We start from the raw sequence: 9,776 nt of genomic DNA, 5'->3' as shown, positions 1-9,776 counted from the left end.
TGATGTGTCTCATATGATGTTATTTTAGTAAGAACTCTAGGGTTGTTTGTGACACTTATAGGAATAGCTCAATAGATTGATCAGAAAGAATAACTTTGAGGTGGTTTCGTACCCTACAAACAATTTCATCTTATGTTCTCCGCTAGATAAGAACTTTGGAGTGACTCTTTGTCGCACATTGAGTGATTGTTATATGATTCAATTATGTTAGCACTGTTGAGAGATTGCACTAGTGAAAATATGAACCCTAGGCTTTGTTTCCAAGCATTGCAATACGTTTGTGCTCCATTTTATCACTTGCTACCTTCTTGTTTTTATATTTTCAGATTACAAAGACCTATATCTATTATCCATACTACACTTGTATCATCATCTCATCGCCGAACTAATGCACCTATACAATTTGCCATTGTATTGGGTGTATTGGGGACACAAGAGATTTCTTATATTTGATTGCAGGTGTTGTTTGGGAGAGACTATCTTCATCCTACGTCTCCCATGGATTGATAAACTTTAGATCATCCACTTGAGGGAAAAATCCTACTGTCCTACAAAACTCTGCGTTTGGAGGCCCAACACGAGTCTACGCGCTGATGACGGCCTCAAAGACGACCCCCGAGTCGATGCATCCACCTCTGAATTGGGAGCAGAGGGATAGACTCAACCGAAGAGCCGAGAAAGCTCTACATAGACCTATCACGGTGACGACTCCCGAGGCTCTTGCCTTGGAGTCGACGCGATTGGCTACCTTGGCCGAGCGCACGTGCCTCGGGCAGCTGCCACTACAAAAAAAGAAACTTCGGTGGCACTATGGCCCGAACGAAAACTTTTACTGTCATGGATGTGACATTTTTATGATGATAATTGTGACAAAAACACGTATCATCATAGATGTGATGGGCTTCTACTTCTATGATAAAAATTATGATGGAAAATGGGTTTTCGTCCTGAGCGGGTCGGAGACACACCTGCATGACATTCTTTGGGCGTCCATGACACAATTGTGGTAGAAGTGAAGGCGAGGAAATTTTCTGGGAGTTCGGGTATACATGGGTGGTCGGGCCCGAGTGATGCAGTCGTTAGCGCGTTTCTCTCGTACGCGCACGTGTGTGTGAGTCGTTTTTGTTAACTGAACTCGAGCGAGGCGTTCGCTTACTGAACTCGAGCGATCGGTCGATCTCTCGCAGTACGTACCGAAAACGAGCGACCGACCCCAATAGCTATGTATTGAAGCCAACCAATTCATTCGCTGCTAACTGAACCCAAGCGATTCCTTCGCTACTAACTGAACCCAAGCGATCGATCGCTACTACTTACTAAACCCGGGCGATCGACGTGTTGCACTGAGCCCTCGTGCAAGACATGAGTTGAGCTAGCCGGATGGTTGCCTCTCGATGAACAGTTCCCGTTGCGCCGCGCGCGTGATACACGTAGAATGAGTCAAGACTCATCGATCAAACCCCTGATTACCCACAAGTATAAGGGATCAATCTAGTCCTCATGATAAGTAAGAGTGTCGAACCAACAAGGAGCAGATGGAAATGATAAGCAGTTTTCAGGAATGTATTCTCTGCAAGTGCTGTAAGTAGTAGTAACAGATAGTTTGATAGTAAGGCGATTCATAACAAGTAGCAAGTAACAATAGTAAGAAAGGTGCAGTAAGATGGTCCAATCCTTTTTATAACAAAGGACAAGCCAGAAGTCTTTCTTATATTAAGAAAAGCGTTGTCGAGGACACATGAGAATTCTATTTGTGTTATCCAAAAGATTGTCTTCGTGTTTTATTGTCTTCGAGCGAATGTCGGCACACACCACCAATATCTTCAATGTCTTCAGACATTTTTAGGGGTTTTCTTCAACAGTTAAACCGAATCTCCAAGGACTTTTTGTCTGTGTTATCTTGTGAATCTCACAAACACATTAGTCTTTCAACCATGTTTGTCTTCAATACTCCAAAAACCAACAAGGGGTGTCACTAGTTGCACTTACAATATCCAAGTACAACCCGCCTTGGCCTGTAAGCATTTTCCAAGCCCATTTAGTCATTAGGCACCTGTTCATGTGTTTGGTATTTATAATACCGAGGCCCCCAACCTCCTTTGGTGCACAAACGATACTTCAGTGGACCATGTGATATTTCTTTTTTCCAAGTTCTTTTCCCCAAAAGAACTGGGATCGCACTAGATCAAATTTCACATGGCCCCCATCTTGAAGTAAAAAAAGAATCCCATGGTAAACATTGGTAAGGACACACATGAGTTATTCAAGGTAGTTTTGCCACCAGTGGACTGATACTTTCCTACCCAAGGCTCAACTCTCTTGGCCGCACGGTTAGTGATAAAGAGGAAATCATCGATGGTTAAATGCCATATCTCATTAATAAAATATGCCATGCTATAAAATAAATAAAACTGCATGTGAGAAATGAAAAATTCGGGATTGAAAAAATATATATGGCATTTTCAACACAAAGATTCACAAAGTCCCTCTTAGCCCAGTGGCGATGGGCGACAACGTCCGCTAGGGTTAGCCTCTTGGCGAACGGTCGCCGGATAAAATTTCCCAAATACTATGAAGTAAACCTTTGTACAGAGTGATTTTTTTTATTTGTACCCGAAATAATTTCCTAAAGTCTCGTAAAAAATTGCAAGGGAATTGAAGTTTTATTTTTGAATTAGAAACGAAATTCAGAAGATGTTCGAAAGAAAGCTGAAATAGAAAAGAAGAAAAGAGGGAAACCAAACCACCTTCCCTTTTGGGCCAAGAACCTGTAGCAACCTAGCCTAGCCCAAAGCTATCGTCTACCTCGTGGCTCCCCAAAACAACTCGTTGTTGAGAAGGATTAACCTAATGATTTGACCTAATTACACAAGGCCATCGTCTAGCTCGAGGCTCCTTAGAACAACTCGTTGTAGAGCAGAATTAACCTAATGATTTGACCTAATTAGTGTATTGCCCGAGAGCCTATAATAAAATTGAGGATGTGCACTGTCCGAGCTTAGGACATCTCATCTAGATTCCCAACTACTAGTCCACAGACAAAGTGAGAGGCATCGGTTTCCCCTAGAGCGGACAAGTGGGTGCAACGACTAGTTTCTGCGATATTTGCACAAATATTTAAACATTCAGAAGATCCAAAAATTTGAACATATCATACACACAAAGTCTCATAGATAGCTAGTAATTAGAAACTTGGTGGGCTCATCGTCGGCCGATTAGCTTGCCCGCTTCGTGGATGTGGAGGCTACTCTTCCCCTCCCGTTGAAGCTTCATTTTCTAGGGCTCAGGGTCGTCCAGTGAGCTTGTTGCCGGCCATGAGGAAGACATGTCGTGGGAAACGGGCACGGCGGCGGCCGGCGCTTTTTTAGACTAGGTTATAATAGCCGAGTCCGTTATAATTTAGTTGAAATATGTCGAAAATGTAATGAATGTGCTTCGGTTTAGATGAACACTAGTAGAAACAGGGCCATTTGTCCTAGTTCGTGAGGGCTTTTAGTCCCGGTTCTGGAACCGGGACTAAAGGCCCTTTAGTCCCGGTTCTTACACGAACCGGGACTAAAGGCCCTCCACGTGGATGCTGTCTGGAGCTTCACCTTTAGTCCCGGTTGGTAACATCAACCGAGACTAAAGAAAATTTCACGATTTTTTTTATTTTTTTTTATTTTTTTCGATTTCAAATTTATGAATTATTTTATAATCTCTAATCACCCCTCATCGCTGCTCAATCTAACCTCTAATCTCTAATCACCCCTCATCATTTCAAACCATCTAACTTCTCGACCGGTCACTCATCCTCTCACTACTCCAGCCTGAGCACACTTAACTTCCGGGTTCTATTCTCCCTCGTTTCCAAGTCCGCACTTGTTGTTTTCCTAACAATAGTAAGATGTCAATCCTATTAACCCTCAAAAGTTTAGCTTGAGCATGAAGTCACATGTTTCACTGTTTGTGTTTGAAACTATTATTCTAAAAAACAAAATTATTTAGTAACACTAATATTTCTTGAGTAAGTAGTTTGACCAGATTTGACCAAAATTTTAAAAAATGAATTAATTATTTAGTGACACTAATATTCTTGAATAATTATGTAGTAACACTAATACTTCTTGAATAAGTAGTTTGACCAGATTTAACCAAAATTAAAAAAAAAGAAATTTGAGCATAACTTTTTTTCCTTTTAGAATTTGAGGATTCTAAAAAATTGCAAATAGGTTGTAGGCTGTCAACATCGGATGCGGGTTTTCGTGCTGAACATTTTGATATATTATACGTTTTTTTCCGACATCATATGCAAAAGTTATAGCCGTTTTACTTTTTCATGACACTTTTTTACAAAACATGTCCAAATTTAAGTTTTTTATTTTCCTAACTAATAGATATAGTAATATAACTACACCTCGAAGGATTTTATTTTTTTAAGATTTTATCATATTCTTTTGTTTTTTTCAAAACTGAAATAGCGATACACGGGAGGGGGGGGGGGCTAGAGTTTGAGAAATGGCCCTTTAGTCCTGGTTTGAGACACGAACCGGGACAAAAGGGCATCACACCCTTTAGTCCCGGTTCGTGTCTCAAACCGGGACTAAAGATTAGACCTTTAGCCGCTCGAACCGGGACTAAAGATTAGACCTTTAGCCGCTCGAACCGGGACTAATGCTCACATTAGTCCCGGTTCGTAATACAACCGGGACTAATGTGTATATGGCGCTGTGACCAAAGCCCTGTTTCCTACTAGTGAAAAATCATCCGGTTATATGTAAAAAATATCTAAGTTTGAATGAAAGTTGTCAAGTTTGTTTAAATTTACATCAAATGTGACCCCATATCAGTATCCGGAGTCCGGACCCCTGTCCACAGACGGATGTGATGTCCGATTTGAGGGTCGGTGATGCTCTTAAGAAGTATCACGAGAAGAACAGTACACGTGATAAATTGGCAGCCTTGTCCTGAATATTTTTGTCCTATGTACAAATACTATACAGCTTCATGTACAGAGAAGATATCTCCAGAATGAATCAAGAGGAATCCTATGAAATGATTGTTGTTTGTACAAATATTGGCCATCTATCATGCCCAAGCAGTTAGTTAAACTTCATTCTCAGTATGTATGTATGTATGTATGTATGTATGGAGTTAACAGCTACAGCTCCTGGCATGCTGCCGAAATGACAAGAGTGATTTGCCAGGGCTAGCTGTGCGTTTCTGATGGTCACGAGCATCCTGGAGAAACAAAGCACGTCGGTTAGTTTTTTCCAGCGAAATAGCACGTTGCTTGGGTGGAAGCAGCAAATGTTACCCACAAGCAATTCCCAAAAGCAGGTTTTTCAGCCATCTATCTCACCTTCTGATCTGCTTGTGAAATCCCTAGCAGCAAAAAGATCTTCGCTCAGGGTCAACATCTTCGCTCGCTTTACTGCGGTCTGCAGTGGTCAGCAGTATATACTCTCAGGATAAGACGAGGGCGACAAATGCCAAGGCGATGAGCGCCAACAAGTGAATCGCCTGCAAAAGACAGAGGCCATTTCCAGGCACGTCAGGCTGAGGTCTCACACAAAGTAGAAATGCCAAAGACGACAGTGCCGTCTCGTAAAGAGCAAGGCACCAAATATTCTCGGACGACGTATGTATGATCCACATTCAGAAAGTTTGCAACGAACTTGCAGAATCTCACAAAGACGGATCCCGAAGGGCGGGCCTTACCGTCCGCGTGGCGTCCGATTCATCCATGGGCGGGAGGTAGCCGCGCAGGCCGACGTCGTAGACCGGCGTGCCGTCGGGGTAGAAGAGCCCGTAGTTCCGCTCGGAGGCCGGCCCCGGCTTGAGGTTCTCGTTGAAGAGCGCGAAGACGTAGACATCTATGGGCACCGCCGGCCGCAGCGGCGTCCCTTGCTTCGTCTCTATCCTCCGCAGCAGGTTCCCGATGTAGATCCCTGCGTACTGCGGCGTGGCGCCGGCCTCGTCGGGGTCGCCCCTGGACGGCCACCCGGTCTCGGAGATCTTCACGTCCACGTCGGTGTGGCCCAGCGCCTGGACCGCGGCGTACACCGAGTCCACCTGGGCGTACAGCATGTTGTCGTAGTTGAGCCCCGTGGTCGGGTCCGTCACGCCGGCGTTGGGCTGGAACAGCACGTACTCCAGCGGCACGCCGGCGGGGTCGTCCTTGTAGGCGAAGTAGGGGTAGCAGTTAATGAGGAACGGGGACCTCGCCGCCGACAGGAAGTCGAGGAGCGGCTGGATGTAGGGCACCACCTCCGGCCGGAACGCGCCGGCGGAGGGAGGGTAGGAGCTGCCCATGATGTCCAGGGAGTGCGCCGTGGTGACGTTCACCTGCCCCTGCAGGCCCAGCGCGCCCAGCGCCTGGTACACGGACCTCATCGCCGGCAGGAGGCTGTCCTTGAGGGCGGTGTCGTTGCCCTTGAACACCTCGTTCCCGACGGTGATGCAGGTGATGCGCGTGCTCGGGAGGTACGGCCGGACGTGCTGCTGGACCCACGCCCGCGCCGCCGCCGGGTCCGTCATCGCCGACACGTTCTCGTTGCCGATGCCGATCACGAACTCCACGCCCGTGTCCAGGAACGCGCTCAGCACGTTCTGGTCGGCGTCGTAGAGCTTCACCTTGCTCACCTGCATCGACCGGAGGAGCATGGACACGCGCGACGGCGAAGGGAGGTTGTCCGCGATCTGCCCGTAGTTGATGCCGATCGATAGGCCCCCGGCTGCCAGCGCCCCATCTGCTGCCATTGTACTAACAAGTCAGAAAACCACGATCTGCATGCATGCATGCATCAACATCAAGTTCACACAGACAGAAACTGCATTTCGCTCACAGGCAAAACGAGAAGATGACTAGTAACGGGAGATCTTGACGATGAGGTTCACTATATTCATCATGACTAATTGGAGATCGTGATTAATAATTTGATTATGGTCGCTTGGAGCATATTAGTACGAAACATACATCAAGTTCGTCCAATTGGAGATACGTCCTCAAAGGTTCAAAATAAAATGAACAAAAATCTAAGCTACATCTATCTCCGCACACACGTTAGTACTTTCCTTCGTTCACTATTATATTATAAGATGTTTTAGATATTTTAATATAAACTACGGACGGACTGAAATGAATGAACAAACACATCAAAATGCGTCTACATATATCTGATTTAGAAAAAAACAAGTTAGAACATCAGGAAGTACTTGTTTAATTGCACGAAACAGTGAAAGCTCGGGTCCACATATGAAAGAGCATGTGATTGGGGCATCCTACCAAGAATCAAGCCAATATAAAGACCACGTACGTTGTCAAACACCTTTCTAGAGTGTTACATTTTCTACCAGCCATCCAGTGGCCACAAGCCATCCAAAAGTACGCCAGGTTTAGCTCAAGAACTGTAACCAGCAAGCCACTTGGGCACCCTTTGGGCGATACTTTACGGGGAAAGTCATCGCAGCTCAGCACCAGATCGGATCCACGTCAATTTGGGAAGGAAAGCAAAGGGAAAATAATGCCGGAATGGCTTGGATTTGGTATTGGGATTTGGGAGATGCTCCCAAGTGGTACCTAGTGGGCAGCCTTCCTTACGCCATGGAGCACCTTGAGGGACCATGTGAGCTCCCCCGGATATTCGTTTAAAACGTACTACGTCCAGATAAGTGATAAGATAATCTCAGCAAGTACACCTAACAACCACTATCGATGGCTAGCTAGATCGTCATGTCATGCCCTTACTTAAGGGAAATCAGGCAGCCAGGATTAAATTTTAATTTCGGAGGCTTGGAACATCTAGATGTGCTCTAGTTATTGCACATCTAAATGAGTGAATCAAGTATAAAGAAAAAAAAAATATTCACACGAATCTCAATGTAAGATCAATGTCATATGACTTAGATGTGCAATACTTATGGCACATCTAGATGTGCTTTAGCAAAATTGATAAAATAAATGTATCAGATATCAAAGGTACACAGAAAACAGGAAATGATGTGGTGCAATAAGTTTGATAGATGACAATGGAATGCCAGAAAGCACAAGTAAACACCAGAGTGCAGCAACAGTGGCGTGCAAGGCATTTGCGAGGAGAATTAATAAAGGATCGTGTACTTTGAGTTTGAGCCCAAATCGAAACCAGTTAGCTCTACGGGGTCAACAACAGATCGATCACAAGGCCCTTTGGAGCATCATGCGATGATCATGTACCCGACTTAGACATCCAACTCTCTGTATGCCTCGCAAAACCCTCTCTAGTCCGTGCGAATATGCAACGGCGTTCCGCCGGTGTGCGAATATACATGGGAGGATGTATAGTCACAGAGCTGCACGGCGCTCACCTGTGGCCGTGAGAAGGACGGCGTAGACGAGGAGGAGGACGCGAGGCGGCGACCCTGTTCTTGACGGCTCCGCCACGGCCATGGCCGGAATACTCGAGGAGTGTGGACGCAGATAGCTTGAAGCTCCAATTCCAACCAGGCACTGGGGAAATGCTAGCTTGACCTCTCGATGCTCGCCCGCTCGCGTGCCTGTTTGTGTGGACGGAGTGTGTTTGTCGCTCGCTTCGCTGCGCTGCGTTTTGCTTGCGTTTTTGGGCTTGGGGTGGTGTTTTGGGATATTTAAGGGGGGGCGGCAATGGTGACGACCGACGACAGTTACAGCCGTTGGTTGGGCTGCGTTGCGTGTGCTTCTGGATCGAGGGTTTTGTGCCTGATGCAGGAGGAAAGCGCGAGGAGGGAGGGAGAGCGAGGTCGGGAAGAGCCTGGGACGGAAACGATTGTGCGCGCGTGGGCCGGTCTGGCGGCAGGTACAGCCCTGCTGCCTTGTACATGTGCGCCGTCGACGCGTGTCGACCTGGTATGTATCTCCGCCACGCCGACCATTCCATGTTCGGGGCGGGATCCGACGTGCGCGCCCGCAGGTTGCATTCCCCCCTCGTGATTCCTTGTCCTCCCTCCGTCGAGCCGGCTGGTTGTGGTTGGTGAGATCAGAGGAGCTTCCCCAGACGAAAATAGACTCTCGCGCGCGGCACGAATCACGCCGCAGGTTTCAGGCGAGGCAACGAGACGCAAGTTGAAGGCCACACGCATGCATATGCATTTTGTACTGGACTGGACGTCCGAGAATGAATGGTTTCTCCCAAACGGGAAGCAAGGTTAAGTCGACGGCTCCGTCCTAGAGCGGGACCACGGCAGGCGGCAGGCGGCAGGCTGGCGTCGGTGCGTGGTGATGGGGCGGTGGCCGTCGACCAGTACGCGATCCGGCTGGGTGCCTGTGACGCCGCTCCGACTCGGCGGCACGTGGACCGGGCCCGCCGCCCGATCGCACGCTGTGCGCGTCCGTCAGACCAGCCGCGTTCCGGTCACGGGCTGCCTCCTTTCTTGTCCACGCCGACCTGCGACATTGCCGCATACAGTAAAAATTGTAGCAATTCGTTTGGCTCTACTTCCAATCTTATTAACATAACATGACGGGCCAGGCACCGCGCGAGCCTGTGGAATTGGCGCATTAGCTCAGACCCACGACTGGATCCTATGATTCCTTCGTTCGTGACAACAATAATTCGATACGCTACATGTGAGCAACGTCGTGATCAGCGATTCCTTTTCCTCCATTTGGCGCCTTTTAAATTCCGCATCTTTGCCCTACAAATCGTCCTCGAGCCGCCAGTTCATCGCCTTTTGCCTCCTCAACTTTTGTCTGCACTGCGCTCCCCACGACCACGACCAGGGACGGCCAGTCGCTCGCTCGCCACCTCCCTGCCACGGTGCCGCACCTAACGCCGATG

General features: G+C 47.4%; 1 protein-coding gene across 2 annotated transcripts; it reads right to left on the bottom strand.

Annotated features, from left to right (window-relative positions):
• Positions 1–4,925: 4,925 nt before the first annotated feature.
• Positions 4,926–8,747, bottom strand: LOC125538033 (glucan endo-1,3-beta-glucosidase 14-like). 2 transcript variants are annotated; one of them, XM_048701342.1, is made up of 4 exons: positions 8,329–8,747; positions 5,701–6,734; positions 5,342–5,502; positions 4,926–5,220 (listed from the first exon to the last, which is right to left on the bottom strand). In XM_048701342.1, exons 1-3 carry the CDS (start codon positions 8,408–8,410, stop codon positions 5,446–5,448), a joined length of 1,173 nt encoding a protein of 390 aa, XP_048557299.1. In that variant the 5' UTR covers positions 8,411–8,747; the 3' UTR covers positions 4,926–5,220; positions 5,342–5,445. The 2 variants fall into 2 exon arrangements, with proteins under 2 accessions (XP_048557299.1, XP_048557300.1); XM_048701343.1 differs by having other exon boundaries at positions 5,701–6,731; positions 8,329–8,744.
• Positions 8,748–9,776: the final 1,029 nt, after the last annotated feature.

Source organism: Triticum urartu, chromosome 2, assembly GCF_003073215.2.
Source record: "Triticum urartu cultivar G1812 chromosome 2, Tu2.1, whole genome shotgun sequence".
Classification (NCBI taxonomy): Eukaryota; Viridiplantae; Streptophyta; class Magnoliopsida; order Poales; family Poaceae; genus Triticum; species Triticum urartu.
Note: the sequence above shows the minus strand (reverse complement) of the source record. Positions and strands in the feature narration are given on the sequence as shown.

Coding starts and splice junctions, on each gene's coding strand:
- LOC125538033 (XM_048701342.1), bottom strand. CDS start 8,410: ATGGCCGTGGCGGAGCCGTCAAGAACAGGGTCGCCGCCTCGCGTCCTC. Junction 6,735..8,328: donor CGTCCTTCTCACGGCCACAG/GTGAGCGCCGTG, acceptor GTACAATGGCAG/CAGATGGGGCGCTGGCAGCC. Junction 5,503..5,700: donor AATCGGACGCCACGCGGACG/GTAAGGCCCGCC, acceptor TGTCTTTTGCAG/GCGATTCACTTGTTGGCGCT.